Source organism: Dermacentor silvarum, chromosome 4 (assembly GCF_013339745.2).
Source record: "Dermacentor silvarum isolate Dsil-2018 chromosome 4, BIME_Dsil_1.4, whole genome shotgun sequence".
Classification (NCBI taxonomy): Eukaryota; Metazoa; Arthropoda; class Arachnida; order Ixodida; family Ixodidae; genus Dermacentor; species Dermacentor silvarum.
Window position 1 is genome coordinate 164,882,388 of NC_051157.2, and position 24,441 is coordinate 164,906,828.

The 24,441-nt window shown below is 44.6% G+C and overlaps 1 protein-coding gene across 2 annotated transcripts in view; it reads left to right on the top strand.

Annotated features, from left to right (window-relative positions):
• Window positions 1–24,441, top strand: part of LOC119450762 (venom metalloproteinase antarease-like TtrivMP_A) — a 689,114-nt gene that overhangs the window by 542,851 nt on the left and 121,822 nt on the right. For both annotated transcript variants that reach the window (XM_037714269.2, XM_049666199.1), the window contains exons 2-4: window positions 8,198–8,245; window positions 17,867–18,030; window positions 22,761–22,850. In XM_037714269.2, coding sequence (XP_037570197.2) covers window positions 17,890–18,030; window positions 22,761–22,850 — 231 coding nt within the window. In that variant the 5' untranslated portion in view covers window positions 8,198–8,245; window positions 17,867–17,889. The remainder of the gene's footprint in view (window positions 1–8,197; window positions 8,246–17,866; window positions 18,031–22,760; window positions 22,851–24,441) is intronic.

Consider the following 24,441-nt stretch of genomic DNA (forward strand, 5'->3'; position numbering starts at 1 on the left):
AAAGGGAAGCTTATTGAGCGAAGGACAGCAGCAACGCTTCCATAGTGCCCGTTGGAATCAGTAAATAAGAGTGCTGAACGTGAGAGCGCCGCTGTTGTTGTTGTTGACCTGAGTGGTTGTGACGCATACCCACAGTGGGGTATTGGCCATGAATCGGGTGGTTATATTCGGTGTATAAAAACAAGGGAATTAACAATTACAATACTGGAGTTTAGAAATGAAGATTTTGTGAGAGGAGAAGAAAAAACTAAATAACAATCGGTTAAAAAAGAAATAAATGAATAAAAGAAAACTATGGTGGGAAGGGTGACAATAAGTTTAGCATGGTAATCGATTTGATTCAATGAGATAACTTTGTATTGCCAAGCAAGCATTTCTGCGGCTAAATCCAATAATAGAGGCTCCAAAAGATAGGACTATAGACTACGATAAATCTAGGCCAATATTTCGAAGCGGCATTTCTAGTAATCTTTTCCCTATTGCAGAAAAACGCCTACAAGACAACAAGAAATGGTCTATTGTCTCCGCTTAGCCGCAGAATGAGCATAATGGTGAGGGGACCAGACCAGACCTGTGTAAGCAAATGTTTAACGTAGGGCTAAGGCAGCGCAGCCTCGTGATGACCACTTCAATTTTCCGGCTTTGGCAAAAATCTTTGTGCCAAGGGTATAGAAGATGTCTGTAATCCAAAGAATTAGAGCAGAGCCTGACACTGCCTGCATAATGACACTCCTGCGAAATCTAGCAGCAGTGACATGAGCAGTCAAAGAACAATACGGAAAAATTGGTCCGGTTATCGATGCCTTGGCTAGTGAATCTACTATTTCATTTATAATAAGTCCTTTATGGCCCGGCACCCAAATTAAAGGCAAACTTCTCACATAACCAGGTACCAATGAATGAAACGTCATCAATAGGCGAAAGTCACAAGAAGCAATGAGGGATGATCACAATGATAATGAATCAGTGACTATCACAACAGACGTATTTGATGGGTCTAATTTGCGTAGAGCCAGCACCACCGCCATGAATTCGGCTAAAAAGATGGGTATAAAATCTGGCAGCCGAAGAGAAAATGTCCAATTGAGAATAGGGGAAAATATACCAACACCCGATTTTTCTTCACATTGTGAGGCATCTGTCGCAGTAACGATGTTTGTTTGTAGGCTCTGCAGATGATCTTGTAATAGACCATCTAAATGCTATGTGGAAGTAATTTTGCATTATTAGGAAAGATGTCATCGAATTGAATATCAGTGTTAACAGATCTGTCGGGAATCGCTGCCTTGAACGCGCTAGTCCCCGTCGTCGTCCTCTTCCTCTAATATTTAACAATACTCCGCGGCCTGAGAAGGCGAGTTTTAAAGGGTGCAGTTTCTGCACAGGTCGGACTAGCTGGGAGCCATTGGGTATGTTAACTTCACATGCACGAACCTTGCCATCTTTACTTTGGATGCAGTCACTCACTTCACCAGCTTTCCAGAGCATTCTGGGAGCGTTGTCATCGTGAATAATCACAACATAACCTTCACTTATGCTATAACTTTTAGGGGCGAAACTTGTCCGCCGTCGCGCCGTTGTAGCCACGCTAGTAGTCGCCGCTCCCGCTAGAGGCGCGGCTGTGCTCTCTCTTTCTCTCTCGTTCCCGACGCTCTCTCTCTCTCGTCAGTAGCTAGGGGCACTGCGGTGCACAAGGGAGTTCGTTCCCTACGCCACGGTGGAAGAATGTATTTAGGTGTTGACACTGCGCGCGAGCGAGCGTCCAGATTATGTTCGGCCGCGCGCGGGCGCACCGAGTAGCTCTGCTGCGAGCAGGTAGATGGCGCCGCGGCCAGCGGTCCCAGCTTAGCGGCGCCGGCGGCTTGGCATTCGTCTGCCTCCGCTAAATTTTCGTTCATAGTGGAGTGAGTAAATCTCAAAGCATGAAAAAAAAATCGTTATTTCACATTAAAGTGATAAGTGTACCAGGCTTCGCTAACGTGAAGGTTCCTTGTGCAGGGCGTGGATGACGTGAACACGGATCAATCGGGCAGCACTCAAAGCCCACTCAAGTCACGCTCGCGCGCACAATTTCTTTCGTCCGGTCTAGCCGTTCATCCAAGCATAAAAATAAAATAAAAGCGTTAGCCCACGTGCTACCCCTCGATCAGAAGAAAATAGTGACTGCACCAGAAAATGTATTTCATGATTATCGCTGCTTCCATTCACACTCAGAAAACCGTTCAATCATCGTTGCGCGTATTCAATGTGGCCGCGATATAAATTAAGAAATGAAACGGCGCAAGCTTGCGATATGCAATGCACTAGAGCAAAGTGGCTGTTCATGGCTAGAAATTAAGATGAGAATGCACATGAGCTATGTAAAAACTCTTTCAAATGGGAATTTATTAGACGGGACGAAGGCAGGCGTCTATCTTGAATTAGAGCATCACTACCACAGTTTACTGATGAAAACCTGAGCAAATGCCTTTTTTTATTCCAATTCCACTTAACATAGACCGTGTATATTATTCATTGGGCTTTCGTACATTGAGGACTAAGTGGCTCTTGCAAGATCTAAAAAAAGAGGTGACTTTCTTTTTTCTTAAATTGCATATGAGAATGTGTCAATGTAAGCATGTTTGACAATGCATGCTACAGCCTGTCCACAAATACACTTACACCCACCACACAATAATCCCATAGACCTTCTTTTTTTTCATAGACACAATACGAAAAAAACTTGTGCATGAAGCAGCTCGATAATTTTAATAGGTGATAACCATCCCAGAAGCTTGCGGTCTCATACACTCCCACAATGGAAAAATGCTGTATAAAACAGGCAAGCGTGTAATATACACCGCACGCGCATTGTAGAAAAAATCAGTAGCCAGGATGGAACAAATTTGAAAATCAGGCATACATCTGCACAGAAAACAGCAGTATTTTACAGGGTGCACAAATATTTCAAAATATGCAAATGTCACGTAGCTGGGCAGAACCATAGTAATGTTGTTGCCGTCCCTTGGAGATACTCAGTTATTTTTTACATTCCGCCTAATTAGATAATTAGTCTTATTTATTGATCAACTTCTCAATTATTATAATTAGATTAAAAGTGTCAATGAAAAAATTGTAGAGCAACATGAAAGACTCCCGATAGCTTTCTATTGCTCAATACGCGCTACGTAGAAGTGTTTTTCCGAGCATGAAAGAAGCACACGAATACACGCAAAGTGCCTCGAGCGGCTGCAGTCGCGCGGCAATATTGCTGTATTCGCGGGTTTCGTTCACTCTCGGAAAACACTTTTATGTATCACGTATTGAGCAACAGAAAGTTATATTGGGAGTTTTCCATGCTGCTGTACAATTCTCTCGTTCACACTTTTTATCCAATTATAGCATTAAAAAGTTCATTATTCAATTATGAAAAGAATTATGTAATTAAGCGGAATAAAAAAGTTATCTGAGTATCTCCAAGCGACGGCAGACAGCATTACTATGGTTCTGTCCAGCTACGTGACTATTTACATATTTTCACATGTTGGTGCATGATAGTAAACCACCCAGTATATATCTTGTACATGCAGCAAAATTTGCACAACCTACTGTGGCACACAGGAGGTTCTCTCTTCCGCAGCGGCTTTCGAGGTTTATTTGACCGTGTGAGGTTCTTTGGACAGTTGGTAAATAAGGTGGGAATCCTTATATCGAGCGCTCCGCGTAATATTCCATCGATATCGTATCCTCTGAAAAATGGCTGGTGCAGACACGGTCGGTAGGCGTTAGAGTTCGGTCTGCCCTCAGATTTGAACGGTGCCACTGCTCTAGACGACCGCTGCGGGCGGCGCTTTCAATAAAGGCACACGCTTCGCACAAGTCAGGTATACAGAATTTCAGTTCGGAACGAAGCACTTTCTAGCCATTTCAAACGTCCCTCAGAAGGCCGCTGCCACCTTCGTTGAGGGCCCGTGGCGACAATACCGAAGCACAAGCTCATGAAACGAACGCGAACAAAAATCGTGCCTTCAAAACAGCGCAACCGCAGATGCAAGCAGGAAGACGAAACAGTGGCAGTAGAGTGTACTAGACAATGACCATATTCTAGTACACTCTAGCGGCAGCACGCTCCTTGCCGCCGAGGCTGGGACCGCATACCGCAGCGCCCTCTACGACGGCGCCAAACCAGCTGCAACCAAGCCGAACATAATCATGACGCGAGCGAGCGGCGCTTTCGCGCGCGTTGGGGGGAGAGTGTCAGCACCTCTTCTTATTCTTACACGGTGCCTACGCGCGCTCTCTTTCTCTCTCGTTCCAAACGCGCGCTCTTTCTCTCGTGCGTAGCTACGGGCGCTGCGGTGCACAAGGGAGCTCGTTCCCGACGCGCGCTCTCTTTCTCTCTCGTTGCCGACGCGCTCTCTCTCTCCCATCCGTTGTAAGGGGCGCTGCGGAGCACAAGGGCGTTCATTCCCGACGCGCGATCTCTTTCTCTCTCGTTCCGGACGCGCTCTCTCTCTCGTCCGTACCTAGGGGCGCTGGTTGTGCACAAGAGCGTTCGTTCCCGACGCGTACCCTCTTTCTCTCTCGTCCGTAGCTCTGGTTTACACGAATGATCCCCCGGTGCTTCGCCCACTCATCATCCTTCACTTCGTGGATATGCGGTGACTTTTTTATGCTTTCCTCAAGTGAGCGCTTCCAAGTGTAAGCGGATATTCACGAAGCCATCGCTTCCACAGTCGTTCCATTATTAGCTGCCTGTGGATCCAAAACCAGAGCAGCTCAGTATTCCTTTCTCCCCGTTAATCCGAAGTTTGAGGATTACACAGCAGACAGCTGCCTCACAAAAAGTGAAACGGGGTTAGAACGTCTGGTTCTTTAGGAGAAGAGTAAATGAACGTTATGGGCCTGGAACGGCTTCTGTTTCTGTCAGCAAAGTGCTCAATTGCTGTAGGTCAACAGACGCGCTTCCCAATGACTTACAAAGCCACATCTTCACAATCCTAACTAACCGCTCCCAAAAGCCACTCGACGAAGGAGCTCTATCTGCCATAAATTTTCAAGTTATGCCGTGGGTAGAACAACATTGACTGACTTCATCTTTCCACAACAACTGGTACATGGAAGCTAGCTCGCGCGCAGCTTTCTTAAATATAGTAGTGTTGTCCGAGTATACTAGTGGCGGTGTTCCACGTCTTGCAAAAAATCTATTGAAGGCCACAAGGAAAGCATTTGCAGTAACTCCAAGCACATACTTAAGGTGAATTGCTCTAACTACTACACACGTGAAGCTCGCTATGTACACTTTAATGCCACCTGCAGTCTTTCATAAAAAATTGGCCCTGCAAAGTCAACTCCCGTGCTCTCAAAAGGGTGCGAAATGCACGCACGATCACTGGGAAGAGGGGCTGCCGGTGCATTCGCACCCTTGAGGTGGAACCGAGCACAAATCACACATTTTCGCAGCTCTCACTTCACTGCTTGTCGCGCTCTGGGCACCCAGAACCGGGCGCGAAGTTCAGTCAAGGTATCACTAACACCACCAAGGAGCACAGTTGTGTGCGTTTACAAAATGACGAGGCGCGTGACCGGGTGGTTGCACGGCAGCAGCACGGGCGTTTCTCTCCTTATTTTGAGAAATTGGAGGAACTTCTTCAGGTTCCGTTTACGTTCATCACATAAAGAAATTCAGTGCTATCAGTAAGCAAACAGGGATGACAGAGCAGGATGAAAAACGTCATCTGCCTTGGCCACTCTTATCCGGCGGATTCTCTTTTATTAGCACATTTCCATAAGCATGTTGGAAAAAACAAAAACTATGTATAGCTTGTCGGCGGCATTACTACGAGCCCCATCATCGACTGTAGCAGCGACCAGCAGTGGGAGGACACAACTGAACAAGGGTGATAACAGCAGCTATGCGTGTAGCGATGGCGTCGATTGAGCAGTTTCGTTTTTTGGTGCTTTCAACGAGATGTCAGATGGCGCTTTGCTGCAAGTCAAAGGAAGGCACATCACATTTTGTATATAACTCACTCTCAACAGAAAATTCGTCCTTGCTTTAAACCTACCAACTGCAGAGAACAAGAGTTTCAGTTATGTCTTTTAAGCAATCGCGTCTTATAATAATAAAAAAATGTTGTTTTGCGGTATTGAAGTTGCTTCAGAGCCACAAGCTTTTCACGAGCGCTTTGTAAAGCACAAACTAGGGAAAGGTAAATAGATAACGTGGGGATGCTTTTTCTTTCAAACCTTTAACAATGATTTCACATACATTTTAAAGTATGCAAACAGGGAAGTCACTTCCAAAGCACTTGTCTTTGATTATCAGTAATTTTAATGCTGAAATATTCATTAACATAACATTTTCGCTGATGATTAGGATTTAATACCCGGCTTTATGCTTATAGCACCGTTTTACTTTGACCTATAAATATTGTACCAGACTACAAATCAATCTTCTCAGTTTATTTCTCTATTGCGATTTTTTTAGAGAGAGATTGGGATTGTCTCACTTTTTATGTTTGCGCTGCAACTAGAAACTTATGACTTGATTCAGAGGCACTGATACATATTAATCACTGTAACAATCTAGCTTCGTTTAAAACTACCTAGTCAGTAGGTGACTGGCAAGGTATACTAATGCACAAAAAATAAATGAGGTGTCAACGCTCAACTTATACTACGGAGTCAGGAAGGAACCACAACACAGCTGCCAAAAAATTGAGGATTCCTTTCTTTGTGCGACTAATGCACACCAAGTAACGAGAATTTTATATAATGCTCATTACTTGATTAAGTTTAGTCCAAGACACTGAAATTCCAATTCGCGTCAAAATAGTGTTCCCGCTTCTTCAATCACGTGCCTCTGCAAGAAAAAAAATCCCTCGTGAGAAGTTATACCGGGAGGAAAAGCAGCGTTTAAAACTAGAAAGGCACTGGAAGAGGATACCCAGAGTGCTCACAATACTTGTCATTATGCTTGTCTGCGCCGACTATACTCGTATTTTCTAGAAAATACTCAATGATAGCTTCAATCGTTGGATATATGAGCCCTAAAATGCACAATCGTTGCTAGACCGATCACAATACTCATACGGGTCCAGGTATGCTAATACAAGAGCCCAGCTGTTTTACACATAATGAACAAAGTCGACGTTGTCCAGAGTAACGATATTATTGGACTCACAGGCACACGCCTTCCAGAAACTTCAGTGAACTTCAGCTTTATAAATTATACAGACACAGGCTCCTATGTTGTGAATGTAACTTCCTTACGCCCTCTGTCATCCAATTTTTGAATCTCTTAACGTGTTCCCGTGAAATACTCCTTTTAGCAGATATTAAGGATGTGCCCGCAGTCTTCAGTAACCGTAAGCCATCGCACTCGCAATACAGGATAAGTGAGACATCTTTGCGATATGAGCCCGGTAGGTTAGCCGAAGTGTTAGTGAGACGGACTCCGGTGCTTGGAATCCACATGAAGTGCACGCACTATTTGGTTGGTGTGATATCTGACTAAAATGGAAAGTACCTTCTTCAATAACATTTTCAAGCGTAGCATTTCTAGTCCTTCGTTTTACTTGACATATCAAATGCTTAGAGGAGATTACAACAATGATGATTGCAATGTGTCAGGACTTCGGGAAATTTAGGACTGGAAAATTAGAAAATTTGGGATGTAATGTCACCACTACACCTCTCTGCAATTAATTTTAGGAAATAAAATCATGGGCGCACTATATAAAAAAAAACTGAATGCCGCTACCGTTCTAACGGAACACAAAGCAAGCTTCAATGTTTAAAATAAGGAAAATCATTAGAAATATGCCTTTCAATTTGTTTGTTTAAAAGAGTGAGCGGTATTTTTATGCTGCTAAATTAACATTCAGGGTACTATATCTTTATCATCATGATTAGTAGAAGTCGATAATTTTTTTTCTTGTTTTGTGTTCAACATAGTTTCAGGCTCGCTTCAAGCACAAATATTTCATTTTCTTATAAAATGTCAACACGTGGGACTACTGACATTAGCGCTGATCTTCCCTCGACAATTCCGAAAATACGGTGACGTACACAACGAGCCTGCATTGACACTTATGTGCTCTGTTGTGGCAAAGTGCACGAAAGAAAAAAAAATAATTTGCCGTTTCCCTATAAAGCTAGGTGTTAGAAATATTCTCCTAGTACGAACGGTAAATCTTTAAAGTCACCATGAATACCTACTGCTGCTTCTTTCTGTTATTTACGTTTGCCTACGCCAAGGAAGGTAATCGCCTGGAGGCAAATAATTATTCTTTTTAACAGTTTCGTGCTCCTGATTTATTGCTGCGTACTTTACGCGCGAGATAAAACAGTTCCTATAATATATCTTTGTACCTTCTAAAAGAAATGCAAAATATTTTAAACTCACATATTGGACTACACTACCCTTATAAGTTCTTATTATTTCCTAACGCTTTTATGAAAGAGCAAATTCGGAACGCAATTCGGAAGTCATTGAGATATTGGAAGTCAGTTGCATAATGTAGGCCTAGTGACTTTGTTAGATAAATATTATGGTGCCTCACCGTTACCGACTAGTGCCTTGCGCTTTGACTTTTTAAACCATGTAAATGATATTGGGTTCGTGCTGGCACGCGTTACTGGAATTTGTGACACTGTGACAGTTTGTAACGTACTTAAACTCCTAGAAGGAAAGGCATAGCATTAGCGAATATGCAATACTTCCGTGTATAGAACGTGTCTCAGCTAATGTTAGCAAGCTGTTAAACCTTTTGATAAACTGATAACTTCATAAGCAAACAGATGTTTTACGCGGTCATATGACCTAATGTGCTTGGTCGTCAGTCCTCTTCGGCCATCAGGAATCTTATTGCGTAGAACTACTTCGCTACTCAGAGAAGATTGATCGATTAACTTCATAATTTTAAATAAGGGCGTGACGTTCAATGCGAAAGCATCCCATTCATTCATTTTAGTCATGGTGCATCTTACGAAGCAATTTTTACGCGCGTTTCTCATCCCCTGCTACATATGAAATGTGACTTGGCCCCACACCGCGACATGACTAGCCCTCAATATGATTTGGATTAACTAACTTCACTCAATGCTGGACTGGGCAACCACTTGGGACATCGCTAAGAGAAGCAGTTCGTATAAGCGGAACAATACACTAGCGACAGCTTTTTGCTTCAAGGCGGTTGTCGAGTTAGGCTATGAGTGGAGTTAGCACATCCGATTCAATTGTGCTACTGTCGTCCAGACACATGGGTTGTAGTCACGCGCCACTTATAATATTTCAAGAACGTCAATTATCTTGCATTACGCACCGTGCTGAAAACAGCTGGATCGGATGTTTTAAGACACATATCAGTGTTGCCATGGGAAATCCCTCCAATATTTCGAAAATAAGGAAATTGATCACTGAATCTGACCTATTTAGCCAGTTAATTAGGGCACTATGTTTATCCTAATGGTGGAAGTGGACTTAAAACAAAACATGGTCTGATATTTTAGATATTACGAGTATTTGTAACGACTTGGATAACATTTTGTTGGCCGTGTTGGACTTTTACCGAAAAATTACTTTGCGCCAAAGGCTGTCCTTTCACCTTACGCTACCTTCAACGAAATGATGGAAGCACATATATCTGCTCCTGTTTACATGAAGCGTGCTGACTGGAATTGAATAAGTTTGTTTTCGATAAGAGTCTGCATCTGTTAAAACTAAGGTTGTTGGTGGCCAACTTTTACGAACAACACTTTTTTGCGCAATTTCCTTTCATTGTTCTGCTTTGTGCAGAACAATTAAAGTGGTTTGTCGTCGGCGTCGAGATATTGCCCATGTGCCGGCTTGATGCGGTGAGTCGAAACGCTGTCTTGCCGTTCATTGATCAGCAGGACGAAGTACATGGGGCAGCGCGTGATGACTCTGAAAGTCCGTCATAAGGTGGCTGTAGTGACGCTCGCACTGCGCCGTGCCGCACGAAGACGTGCGTGCCGTCTCGGAGAGCTCGACTCACGAAAGTTAGCCGTGAATAATGTCGGCAGTGAATAGGACAGACCTCTCCCATGGCAGCTGTGAGGCGACTGGCGTAATCACCGGCGTTGAGCGTTGGCACCGGTGACGGGTCGGAATATTGCCCAGGTAGCCTCAGTATAGTCCCCAACCCCAAATGTCCCGAATGTAGTCCCGAACATTATACATTGGAATACTTAAAAGCGTTAATTGCTTGCATGCTTCGCACATGCAAAAATAAATATGCCTCGAACACCACATGGTGACAACACACACCAATCAAAGAACTCGCAGTAAAATGAGAATTTGTGACTTTATTTCGCAGCTGTGGCTAGACTTGCGGCCACATCGTCACCTTTGTGCAAATAGGAATCTTTCCCTTAGTGTTGTTTTACTGCACATGTGCCGGAAAAAACGGCGTTAACGCAGACGGGCCTTAGCGTTGTGTTTACGCGCGGAATAGCATTATAGGCATTGCGCTTTCTCTTTTGCTATACGAAACGTTAAAGGGCACGACCATTCCACTTCTGCGACACTAGAAGGACATCGAGACCTATGTTGCCTCAGCCAACAGACACTGTGCTGCATTCCTGGAGCTATAAATTACAGCCCAACTGAATTGACACCTAGGTACACCACGAATACAAATCCAATTTCGGCATTACGATCACATTGTTAGAAAGCTAACACTTATTCCTGTTTATGCAGCACCTAGACCATAAACCGTCTGCACAGGGTTTTAATATGATGAAGAGGCGTCGCCCTGCTGTGTGTGGGTACTGTTGACCGACAAATGAAACGATGGACATATATTGGCTAAACGCCTTCATTTTTGCCTAAACGGCTTCATTTTTGCTTGAAGTGGCCGTGTGAAAGCATATATCAAGGTTCTAAAGCTAAGTCTGCCCCTAAACATTATGTATGATATGGACACAATTTATGTTTCTTGACCTTTTTGTTTCTGCGATTTCAAGAAGCAATCCCAAAAAAGATTGTTGTAACTCTAAATAAACAAGGATATTGTGCGCTATTTTGCCAACGCTGTCCATGTTTAGTAACAAGCATTTTCATCAGCGAGGTGCATATTTATTCTTATTTATTATATTTTGAATACAGCTGACAAATTACTGACCATGGACAGGATTTATTTGTTTACCACAGGGCCTTGGGGATTTATGCAGGGAAATGGGTACAAATTTAACTAGTACAAAACAGCAAAGAAACGATCAAACAGCTAATTTACAAATTTTAAATAGGTTCTGGCGTTGTACTTGCAAAATAACACGATATAATTGTGAGGCACACATAGTGAGGGGTTCCTGAATAATTTTGACCACCAGGGGTTCTTCACCGTGCACCAATTGCCCCGTACATGATATTATAGCATTTCGCTCACATGGAAATGCGGTAACCGCAACCGGGATTTGATCCCGTGCCCTCGGATTTATCAGAGAAACGCTAGAGCCACCCAAGACGGATTATAAAAACAACACAATACAATTGACAACCATTACCTACCATTACATTCGTTAACACTGTAGGGGCGGAACGGTACAACATGCGGCGCGACCTCCTCCTGCCTACAGTAGCGTATCGGTCTACTTAATGACTGTCATACATATTGAGATGAATCGAGGGAGAACCTGTTTAAATAAGGAAGGGGGCTTTAAAAATTAAACTTTGTTTCATTCTTCTTAGCATGAACAGTAAGATGATTATTTAAAGTTGTCGAATATAAATGTAAGTACCAGTGTCGGACTTGTTTCAAGGATGCTTATGTTAGATTTATATTAATGATACAAATTCGCATCTGAACCTTGCAATGTGTGTAATCAACGCCAAGAAACCAATCTTCTCTGCGTAATAAGATGTTTTTTAGATTGTGCCCGTTGTCCCTCAAAGAACACAATTTTGTGAAGGCTGAGGCACAGCTGTAGCTTATGTAGGTATTCCGCTATAGCATCTTATTAAGAGTGCCTACTAGATATTTGTAGCTGCTAACTTTGGGAAGAATTAAAGAATCAATGTTACAAGTATCAATTATAGAATCAGTCTTACGCGTCATTCCAAGGAATGAGTTTTTATTTGCGTCGTCTGTTACCCTCCAGCGCTTTTGTCGTGCGAGTAAATTATTCGAGTTACCAGAAAAATTTATTTATGGTACTTGTAAGAACTTTCTTCATGAAAAGCACACTGCTATCAGGGCTTCATTGAATTCGTCCACCACGGTCAACAGTTTCGACAATATCAATAATACATAAAGTAAAAAAAAGATAACGAAGGTCACTGTCATGCGGCATACTAGATGAGATTGAAAAGGTCATTGGACATCCCACAAACAAATATTTAAGGAATTGCTACGTTCAAAAGTTTGAAAATTAGTTTAGCATTTGGCACTTTTATAAAGGACTTACCAAAATAAAACAGTTGAAATACCCAAAGCCGAAGGTGAAAGAAAGAATCACGGAAACAAGTTGGCTGATGGTGCAATACCTGTACTAATTCCGTGCTGAAAGCTTGTAAGTGTGGAATGCCGTTTCAAAATTTGGTATACGCTAACTGTTATGTTGAATAGGCTTGGGACACGGGTATATAGAAGAAATGGCACGGTAAATTTCGCCCAAGAGCTGTTGTTTCTTTGAATTTCGTTGCAATACCAGCTCTCCTCTATTCGATTGCTAATTCTGCCCAAAATAACCAAGCACGAAAAATTTCGAAGAGGTACAGCACAGCCTCGGAAGTCCATTGTGAGGAGCACGTGAAATTTCCAGTTTTAACATCAATATCCCGGACAAGAGGCCAGTACAGAAACAGAAATTGATATGAAATGTTTCTGACATTGAGCAGACATGTGCATATTGACCATAAAGCGAGAAAACACCATGAAAGAGCGTATTAAAGGGTCCCTAAAGAATTTCTGATAATTAAAAGAAAACAAAAACAATCGCGTGCTCCACTCCTTGCTTCGGTGTTTTCTTCAGATATCGTAATGTCGACAGGGTCATGCGCGTGATGTCACCAGGGTAACAGCTGTCGATTCGTCGAGCTGTCAGCGATGGGCATCGGATCCATGGCCGAATTCACAAACCTTTTCGTTCATAAGGAACCTTTCCTATTCGCCAGCTGACTGCGTTAATAAAATTACCAGTATCAGGATTTGTAGGAACGTGCTCTTACGTACATTTGTAAGAAGGTTTCGTAAATAAGGGCCCTGATCCGTACTCACCTTCGCCATTCCGCCACACGCATTCACGAACTCGTCGCCTGGGTTACCTGCCATGCGCGATCAACTCATTCCAGATTGTCTAGCGTCGATTAGTGCGCTGCGCAATCGAGATCAACAGCGTGTAGATAAAGAAAAAAACGCAAAGTCTTGATTATCGGGTGTTGATGGTGTTTTCGAACTAGAAAAAGCGCCAACACGTGGGCACTACATCAGGACTGAAGTATTGTCCACGTGTTTTATGAAGATGTACACAGCAAGGACAAGAGAATGCCAATAAGAAGGATAGTAAAGGCGGGAGACGAACCACTCTAGCGTCCTCGCGATCAGAGTGGTCTATAGGATATATTTAAGGTGTTCAATGTTTCTGTTTTATGTGATTACCTGCCATTTAGCATACATATTTTGTCATTTCGGCAATTCGAAAACTTACTCAGAGTGGCTCAAGACTTACATCTTAAAAAGAGTTTGTAAGGAGCCACGTGCTAGAATAATGTCAAATAGCGTGTTCAATTTTGAATGTGATGTACTCTATCAGTCGTCAGTGTAAATTCGTGATTTGAATGCCAAGAAACGCAAGCCGTAACTCATATAATTTGCGAGGCGGAATATCAGGATACCTGTAACTTGCGAATAAGCTGAAAGTATAGCGCTAAAGGAATAGTTTATTTAGCAGCAACACAACCTGCTCAAAATGTAGAGAACAACCGCCATTATGTGATCTTTAGCAAGTACCGCGGCACCCCCTTCACTAGAAACCCTGTCATGCACATTTTATTGCAGAAGGGAGGAAAAAGGTCTTAGTAGTTAATTCCACTACAACATTAAGTTTTGCTGATAACTGTAATATGAGGGTTCTTGATAAATCGCTTCATTGACAATACTGTCGTCAGTATTGGAAAATCAAAACACTCTCTTTTGTTAGTTCTTGCGGCTTCACTCTTGTATTTATTCAGGGTGACTGACCACAGCCTGTACGCTCTTGATATGGGATTGATCGCAAAATCGAGACGCCCTTTTCTTCGTAGAGGCTGTCCTGTAAAAGCGACACTTTCTTTCCTTGAAGATTGTCAATCCTCACGCCTTCGTAGCGAAGTTTACATTTGTGAAGAATAGATTGAGTAGTCAATTTAAAAAAAAAGTTGTTTATTCTAGTTTTTCTTTTGCATTTTGTAGTACTTAGGAATTGCATTAAAATTTTAAAGATATATAATTGCCGGCAGCTTGCATCATCGCTCTCTTATACTTGTGAATACGAGCCACGAAGAATAAGAGCCTCCTCGCCGTGCCGTGCACATGTTGCCTTGACATTGCACGTTAAGTAGAGAGAAAGAGAAAATTGTAGCAGCACCAACGAGGCAATGAGCAGAGGTTCTGCCGACGCTATTCGTGCTTCTCCGTTTCCCCGTATTAGCGCCGAATGCTCGCGGTGTCCGTGACTGCAGCAGGCGCTTCTGGCGGCGGCTCGGCCGAGCCCCCACCAGCTGCGTGTTATTGCGCATGCGCGGGGACGTCATCCCGGCGTCTCGTTTGCTGGACGCCGCCCGTACACTGTGCATAGCTTTTGCCCCATTTCCCCCACGTGTGCTCGGAGTGCGAGTGCTTCGCGAGGCGTTCCCCCATGGCATGAACCACGAAGAAATGCTTATACACTTCGTATAACTTAGCATCACTTGGCATTACTTCGTATAACTTAGCATCACTTCGCATAGCCAGGACCCGCTAGGAACCGATCAGCTCCACTGTGTCTTTAGGCTTGCGCCACTAGTGCAAGCTATCCCGATTTCTTGACAACGAAATCTCGCTGCAATCATCACGTCTGACTTGATTTGTGTGCTGAAGGTCCGCAAGCTTCATAGCCTACAAAGTTATCATTACGCTTGATACATTTTGAGATACTGTCTACATATTTTTCTATCGAAGCATACGTGATTTTCGTTTACATTTCGTTCAACCATGGTGTAGGAACAGTTTCGGTGTTGACATTTGGCGCTCATCACGGCGCAGACCTCGATCAAATAGTGTTCGCCGCTGCACGTTTTGCGGGTCTCCATACTACCTCCAGTTCCCGTATGCATGCCCCGCATGCGTTCTAGGGGGGGGGGGGGGGGGTTACCCTGGGTGGCTTGCGTCTGTATCGGGGACACGGCGCATGAACAGGAATGGAGAGGGGAAAGAGTGTGGCGACAGCGCTTCAGCAATGGATACGGGCATGGGAGAGGGGGAATGTGTGCCGACGGCGCTGCAGCAGTGGAGACGGGTGGGGAGAGAGGGAGAAAGAGTGTGGCGACGACGTTATGCACGTGGCCTGCGCTTCCGTGGCGATAAGGTCACATGCGGCGGAGGAGCCGGCGCTGTGCAGCAGCCGTTGCGGCAAATGCGTGGGAGGGGCAGTGACCACGGCGGCGCTAGTGTCGACGTAATGTGGTGCCGTATGAAACAAATGTACGATTTCAAAATGTATGCAGCCTTAACAGCTTGACTGGTAATCTGTCCCTACATGAATTTTGCAGCCCCACAAGTTTTTATTATTTTCTGGAACAGTGAGGTGAATTTCTGCTGGTCACTTCGTGTTTACCTGTGCGCACGTAATACCAGGCTTGTTAATTTATTTAGTAGCAGAATGTGTACTGCAATTTATACGGTTGATAAAATTACTAGCCTCACATCGTGTATTTGACTAATTCTTTTCTATTACTATCATTGCCTTAATTAATGACAAAGCTGTATTTTTTCTGCTCGGGTTGTAGCGTCGCGCCTGGATGCAGCACTGTTTTCTACGCAAATTTGGGTTATCCATACCAAATTTGGCAGTACAGTACTGACTTTCACGCAAAAGTCCTGAGTCGAGGGAAGCACACTCTGGTGATCCTAATTTCTAGTCCCAGCCGCCGAAATAGTGCGAGAAAAGGTGTCCTAACGTGCTTGAACTGATCAATATTTACTATATCTATTGCAGTCTAGCATTTTGCCTATCTTTCATTACTTTCTCTGTCTTCATTAATACCTCCATCTGTATTGTAGAGTCACCTATGCCTATACTGCCTATACTCTATCGATTTCTTTCCTGGTTTGCTACCAAAACTCCAAACTCCTCGTGCTTATGTCGACCACCGTCCATTTATTTATTGCATCCCAGCGCTTTAGAAAGTTGGTTGTTTCCAACTGTTAATGCTTTGTGAATATCTTGGCATTCAATTACGACGTTCTATTTGATCTCAGGACTCATTCTTGTGGAAATAGTTGCTCCGGTATGCTTTTGTCCACAAGCAGCCAGCTTGGGCCTCAACAGCAAGGCACTGCCATTTGTGTTACCGTGCCTATTTTCACTCCTCATTCTTTTCCTGTCGTAATTATAACCCTCCATGGTCTTTTTGTTTCCATTCTTTGCATGCATTTTGCCGTCTACGTGTCGCTCACCTTATTTAAGTGCGGTGGCGATTTTCTGAAACCCCAGGTGAATTCTCGCTGTCACCGTCAGCGTTGCCTGAATATTCCGTATAAAGTTCAACTGTGATACAATAAATGTTCATTAAAGGGAAAATGAGACATCCACCCAAATGCAGAAATTGCTACAAAGGAAACCCATACGGGTTCCTCGAAAGAAAGCCTCGCAGTTGAAAAATTCGTCCTGGTCCGGGACTCGAACCCAGGACCACCGCCTTTCCGGGGCAGCCGCTCTACCATCTGAGCTAACCAGGCGGCTAGCAGATGGCAGGGCGAAGTCGAATTTCTCAACAACTCGAAGCAAATGCCAGTGTTTGACGTAATAGTTCAGCGGAAACCCGCTAGGTGGAGAGAAGTAATATGTTCAGATGTTCGCCTTTCTCCACGTTTGAACCGTTTAATTGTCCCTATTTTCTTTTACGACAGACATTTGCATACTTTTATTTATTCCATTGCCATGTCCTTATATTAAACTCATATGGTAGATCCCATAATATTTTTTATGTGAAATAACTTTCAACGGCAATACCTAAATATGCCACCTTCCGTACATATCAACGCATATATTGATGTCCCCATAGGAGAAGCGCTTTGAAATTTTCTTGGTGTGCTTCTCTTATGTGCGCTATAAAGGTCTTTGAGATTTTTACAAGAGCCCTGGCGCTGAAGCTATGTTTAATATCACGATCAATCATATCACTATACGGTAGTTCCTTCTATTCATCGCGTCTGTCTATGCTATACAAGGTAATTTTCTAACAGGTAGGCCCTATTCATAACTAATATTTTCTAACTAGAGAGCTTTCTCCCTCGCCCCAAAATTTCGTCCTATGTTTATCGCGCAATAGTCGGATTTATTGGCGATGCAAATAATACTGTACTCAATATTCTGTCTATTTACCGGTTGAAAGCTATTGTCATGCAGATTACGGTAAAACCTACAAAAGACTCCAAATAATTACATGAGAAAGATTCTATTGTGCTGCATATGCTACGTGAAATTATGCATTGTAGCAAGTATTGATTGCAGTACCTGGTACTTGTGTGTGGATCATGTGTTTGTGATCTGTCGTGTTTGAGTACAGCTTTTTTTAATGGCCTATTCATTAGAATACATTTGGTCATGCCCATACACGGTGATTTTACACCGAATAAGTACTTTCACTGGTAACGTGCAGCGGAGAAAATTTTTCTTTCAGCTTCTAGAATCGTTTATCCAAGAATGCTGGAAAGCCGATCTGACGATGGCATAAAGGTTTTGAAGATAAATGACGATATGACGCTAAACTTGCGAAAAGCCTCTGTGTTCTCCGAAGAATTTCTAATTCACACAACTAGGGATGGCGAACCCATAGCATACCACGTAAGTAAAATTTAGCATGGATGCACGTGTATGAAGTACAATTATGATGTACGCTTATTTGCGTACGTGCTTCTGCTTGTTGTTGTTGTTGCCTCAAACCATGGCTCGTACTTTGGTTTGGTGCCATGGTGTCATGTTTCGATTCTTCTTTTTTCAGTTGACGCATTTTTTCGCAGTTGTACTATGCCACGCGTGCCTTCGCCGTCGTCATCCTTGTAGTCTTTCGATTACGATACCAGCACGTGTACCTCATGACAGCTCCTCGTCATAACATACACATCATATCCAACCGGAATTTCCTGGCCAGAACCCTTGTCCTGAAATTCTAACAGAAATCGTTGCTCAGTGGGTACAACGACTATCAACGAGTTGCTAGTTTACAGCTTAATAGATAGGCATCCCAATTTCAGTACCCTAGTAGATAGGCATTCTAATAGATAAGCATCGATCACGCTCGGTTCTCGCAATGTCGCCGGCGCCACCGGGTCTGGCGACGGCTGATCCTCCTCACCTTTATGAGGAGGGTCAGCCATCGCCAGACCTTGCGCTGCCAGCGATGAAGGTTTAAGCTATGCACACATAGCGCACAATGCTTCGCGGTCACCCTGCGAAGCTTCCCACGTTTCCCTTCCAAACTGCCTCCATCGTGCCGCACGGGCACGAAGAGTGGTCACACACTTTTAAGAGCAAAACGACAGGCACGGGACAGGGATGGGAGTGGAAGCAGCGGAAGTACGTCTAGCTTCACCGTTGCCGGCGCTTAGACGGTACCAGACTGGACCTACAGACGCGTTCGTAAAACTAGCACGTGTTTGTGCGCGCGAGTGCGTCTGTGAAGGAATGTGGAAGTTCAGCGTAGGTGTCCAGCGTTGGGCTGAAGATAACGCGGCAGTCGCGCAGTTCCGTGATGGGTCTTTTTCTCTCGATATAGTCCTACGCACTGAGATGTGTGCCTCTAGGATAAATGTTGAACGCTGTCTCCACCAGCAACGGTTTTAGCAATCGATTTTTTTTTCAATATGGACCATATAGTTAAACAATATCCAGAACTCACTCACAACATTAATTTTTTTTGCATAAGCCTCACTCGCACTCAGACTCACAAAAATTCTACTCGGCCGGGCTCACTCGGGCTCAGACTCACTTACATGCGTGCGTCTAAGTTTGAGTTAGTATGAGAGAGTTGACTCCTCAGTGAGTTTGCCGACCTATGCCATAACCACTCATGATTCCTCTTCGCGCTCAGCGCTTTCGTCGGAAGGTCGGGGTGAAAAGAAATGCAAGTGTGGATAAGGCACCCGCTTCAGAATTGCTATCTCGAGATGTCCTCGAACCAGATGACAGGTGTGAGCAGTTTTTCTACGACAATTTTTCCGTTGACGATTGGGATGCAATGAGTGGGCTCGTTCCCGCACCAATTATCCTAACAGCAGATACTATTTGGTTTTACTGAGCTTTCCGGAAACATTTGCAGCCCCAAAGGACGCAAACGACTTGCGGGGACATAGATAATCAGGAAAATAATAAATACAAGAACATAAGCCAGGAGAGGGTGTCAGGCGTCAGAATGCTTTCAGATCTTTCAGAGCTGCTAGACTTCATTGCACAGCGACCTACGGAGGTGATTATGGTGAAGGCCTCGATGGCTTTGACGTTCAAACGGGCATCTTATAACACAGAACACAGCCCTGCTTAGGTTTGTCTAGCTCATCAATATCCGTGCGCGAGCAAATATTATGGATATGTGTCATGTGTCAGAACAATTGAATTCACTGACCAGAATTAGACGAATTTCCATCCAGACGTCTATTGAGCATGGAAGACTACCAGAAGACATATTATTTCCGACATCAGGATATTTTGTGCCTGCGAAGAAGCGGACAAGAATACAATACCGTGATACCAACACGGACGAAAAGAAATGTCCTTACAGTGATTTATGTTCGGAAAACTGAGCAGTTGCTGTGCCCTCCGTTGTAAATTAGGCCAAAATAAATGCAAAAGGAAAAGAAAAGATAACTTACCTTCAGTGCATTTGAAAGATATGGGTACTGGTCCTTCCCATTGGCTATGACAATACACCGCAAAAGGCGAAAAAGGTGGCATTGCGCACGCTGAGATCTGCGCAGTCTGCCTTTTACAGCGGCCTCCGCTGCCGCCGTCGCCCTTGGTTAACAGCGTCGTCTCGGAGTAGCCGGGCGTGCGCGCCGCATTACACTTTTGCAGCGAAGCTGTGAAGGGCTAGGTCCCCGAGGATCATGTCCGCGTGTTATCATCATCAGCATTGGCTCGAGCGTCGTCGTCTTTTGAGTGCATGGCCCCTCCTCCTTCTCGGCTGAGCCCCCGCTATCTTTCTTCTCTTACGGCAGTCGACCTTCCTTTATGCCGCGTTTCCCCCTGAGTGAGTTGGGCCCGGCTGCGAGGCTAGCGCGGCAAGCCTGCTGGAAGCTGCGCCCGACTAAAGTGGAGCCCGGCTGGGTGGCTAGCGAGGCTAGGCCGGCGGCGGTTCCTCTCTGCGTCCCTCTGCCTCGGTTGCTGACACGCGCTCTTTCCCTCGCCCCTCCGACTGCCCCGCGAGCGTCTATTGACAGGGCCGCTGATAAATGTAGTTGTAGTAGTAGTGGTAGTAGTGATTTTATTGAAGAAGAAAATGACGCTTATTTCTGCTGCCCAATAGGGAGCACGGCGCAGCGTCAGGGGAAGGGGAAAAGGGAGATAAAGATGTTGAAAGGAAGGGAAGAGAAGGAGAAGCAGAAAGAGTCTCATTCGATCATGGAGGAGGCGAGTGATGGAGGCGGTGGCCTGATGGGGGCGAGCGCTTAGCGATGGGCGGTAAATGGAGGGAAGTACGAGGAGGACGCGGCGCAGTGGCCCGATGGTGGAGGAGAGATAGGCGGCTGGCACGCATGAATGTGCGTGCCCGCTCTCCAAACGGCGCATGCGCGCAGCCCTGCCGGCCTCTGCCGACTCTCCCGCCAGCTCTCTCGGGGCTCCCGTCTGTCTACGAAAAAAGTAGGTCGACGGAGGAGTGGGGTGTGTGAGGAGTTCACGTTAGCGTTGGTTGTATATACGGAGCTTGGTGGGGGGAGGGTATTCTGTAAGAGTCCACCTAGTGGACTGTCCATTCCGGCTGTCGCGATTGGCTCCACCTGCACGAGCGAGAAGGAGCCAACCAGTCTCCTCCTTCTCGCTCGTGCAGCTGGAGCCAATCGAACAGCCGAAGTGAATGGTCCACTAGGTGGACTCTTACAGAATACCCCTGTTGTTCAAGTATTCTTGTCTGGGAACGTCGTACAAAAGCGTGAGGAACGTGCTGGGAACGCCGTCGCCCGTGGACGCCTAGGCAGTTCTTTCAGAGCCGGGCATTGCATAGCCATCGTCTAAGTGTTAAAAATACCCAATTGTGCTACTCGAAGCCGGCACAGAAGCCCCTTTCTCGAGTACGTAGTGCAGGGGTCGGTTTACCATTTTGTAGCCAAATTCAACATAGCAAATCTCCAATATACCTAAACCCCAACATAGCAAATGCCACCATAGCACCAGCTTCGCTGGACTTCCCTTTTCACATGGTGGAAGCGCTGTGACTTTTTTGCTGGCGAGCGCGGCAAATGGGTACGGCCAGAGCAAAATCAGTTGACGGGCGCAAATCTCGGAGGCCACGGTCATGCCATCATCGCCATTGCGTCATCGTCAGAAGGTCGCTGTCATGCATGTTTTGTCTTATTGGTATCTCCATGTTATCATGCCCGCCATTATCGTCATACAGGCGTCAGGAATTCATTGTCATATTGTCGTGGTGCAACATTGGTCGTTGTAGCGCCGTCAGTTCAGCTTCGTCATAGTCGTCACATCGTCGTCGTCACGCAAGCGTCATCATGCATTCCTTATTATACAGGTGTCGTCATGCTATCTTGGTCATACCATTGTCCTCATACCGTTTCCGTTCCCGCGTCGTGATGGCGTCGTGTACATACCGACTTCGTCATCCTTTCGTTGCCATCCCATCATTGTGCTGCGGTTGTAGTCGTGCCATCGTCGTCATTCTATCTTCGTGATCCCACTCTCGTCATGTCGTCGTCTCACGCTGTCGTTCGAACGTAATCATCACTTCAGAAATATTATCCCGTTGTCGTCATGCCAACGGCGTCACACAGCTTTCGTCATTCATTCTCTGTCATTCTAGTATAATCATGTTGTCTTCATTCAATAGAGATTACGCCGCCGTTGTCTTGCCATCGCCGACATTACATAATCGTCCGACAGTCACGGTCATGCATTCCTTGCCATGACGTCGTAATCATCCAAGCTTCGTCATTTAGTTGATGCCATACACTCATCACCTTACTATAGTGTCTTCAAGCCGTTGTTGCCACGCTCTGGTTGGTATACCATGGTCATCATTTCAAAATCGTCATCTCAATGTCGTCATGCCGCCGTCATACTTATTTCGTCATTTGTCTTCTCCGCGTCCTCGTCATACAGTGGTCGTCATGCTGATGGGCGTCCTTGGAAAGTGAGTGTCATAACAAAGTGAGCCAACATCGGAGACAGTGTATGTCTCGTAGCACTGAAAAAAACACAACTGCCACAATGACCACTAAAGATTTTGAATAAGTGTGACCACCAATACGGTTTTCCGTTACATTGCTTGCATGATAATTACATTACCGTTGACATTCATCTTAATATGTCTTCTGCGTATTCATTTATTATGGCTAGTCTTATTTCAGATGCTGGGCGCCGAAATGGAGAAGAATCTGTATGACGACCACGAGCAGATGGCCACTGTACATGTCTCCGAAGAGGATGGTTTGAGCGTAGTACGTATAAGTCGCATGTCAACTCTGAGTGGCGTGCAGCCAGCGGACTGCTGGTGCATTAGCCTTGTGCTTGCTGCCTGCAGCTTGGTTATGTCATCAGGGACGTCGATTCGAAAGCCAAGCATCAGCCTTCCAATTTCGGTACTGCGCTATTTCAGAGCCGCAATTTGTCGGGCCACATTGTCGGGTGACTGGGTATTCGCAATTTTTCAGTGACAAAAGTTCATTAGACTGTAGAGAGAGTTCTATTCAATTTCCCAGTTATGCTGATCACTCGCTCAAATAAGGTGAAAAGGTAATTGTTTTATTTTTCAATTAACTATCACGTACCATACGTGACCGCATGGCTGCCACTGCTGACGGCATGTCGCCGAAGGTAAACACCCTGTCATATCCAAACGTTTTTTTTAATAACACTTTGTCTTCGTAGAAGTTCGCAGACCCGCTAGAAGATGAAAATTTCTCTAACATGCATGGAAGTCTTAATAAAGGCAGCTAGCTATTCGGCTAAAACATTGAAATAAAGTCGTGTGCTAAACGTTGACTTATTCAACTATATTATAAGTTTGCTAAACTCGCTACAATAAAAACACGTATAAATGTCTTTTAAAACATTTATGTAGGCCTATATGCCGTTTGCCAGGAAATTTCCAGGGCTCAGCTTCATTTATTATTTCTGTGCTTTTCAACCTGAAGAAATAGATACTATCTACTAACTTTACATGTGCTCAGAGTAAAGCCAAGTTTGCAAAGCAGTCGACTTAAACTCACTTGACAGAAGAGCTGTGTTTAGTACGATGCTATTAAGCCCATTCGCGGCCTTTAGTTTGACAACACACTAGTAACGTGATGTATACAAGTTCCGAGCAGAAATGTATTAGTTCTGCATTCTGTTACGAAAAACTGTAGTCAGGCTAGCGAGACATGCGACATGATTAAACACGTATTTGGAATATCGTAGCAGTACTTGTTGCTGGGCTAGTTGGTTCATGTTATTGCACGATCTTAAGACGCAACCGAGGGCGGTAAAATGTCCAGGGAAGTAAATACGTTTTTCCTTTCCAGAACTTTTTTCACCCTCAGGTTGCTTCTTAACATTGCGCAATATTTGAAGTATGACGTGCAAAACCGTTTCAGTCTTGGGATTAGGCTGTGATTCCCTGATTCACTCGTTATGTGTATAGTGATTCTTGTTGCACGGCAACGGGAGGCCACATACTCCTGTATCTGTGCGTGCATATATGGCCAACTCCCTATTCCTACTCTACCGTTTCCCTCCTATGCGTGATGATCAACTTCAGCTTTTTAGGCGAAAGCCTTAAATGTGGTGCCTAGTCAAGTGATACAAAAAAACGTGCATGACTGAAACGAAAATTTTGGAGGACGCTTAAGCTTCGCCTTTAAGAGTCGAACGGATAGCGTTCAAAGATCCTGGCTGCTTATCAGACTTCTCGGCAACTGCAGCTTTATTTTTTTTCAAACTTCGCCTCTGCATGCGGCTGCCGAGGAGGCGAGCGCCATCTGGATGGTATTTTCGCAAGGAGCAAACCTTGGCGCATCGCTTTGTATGAGTGGTAGAAAATCTGGAAAA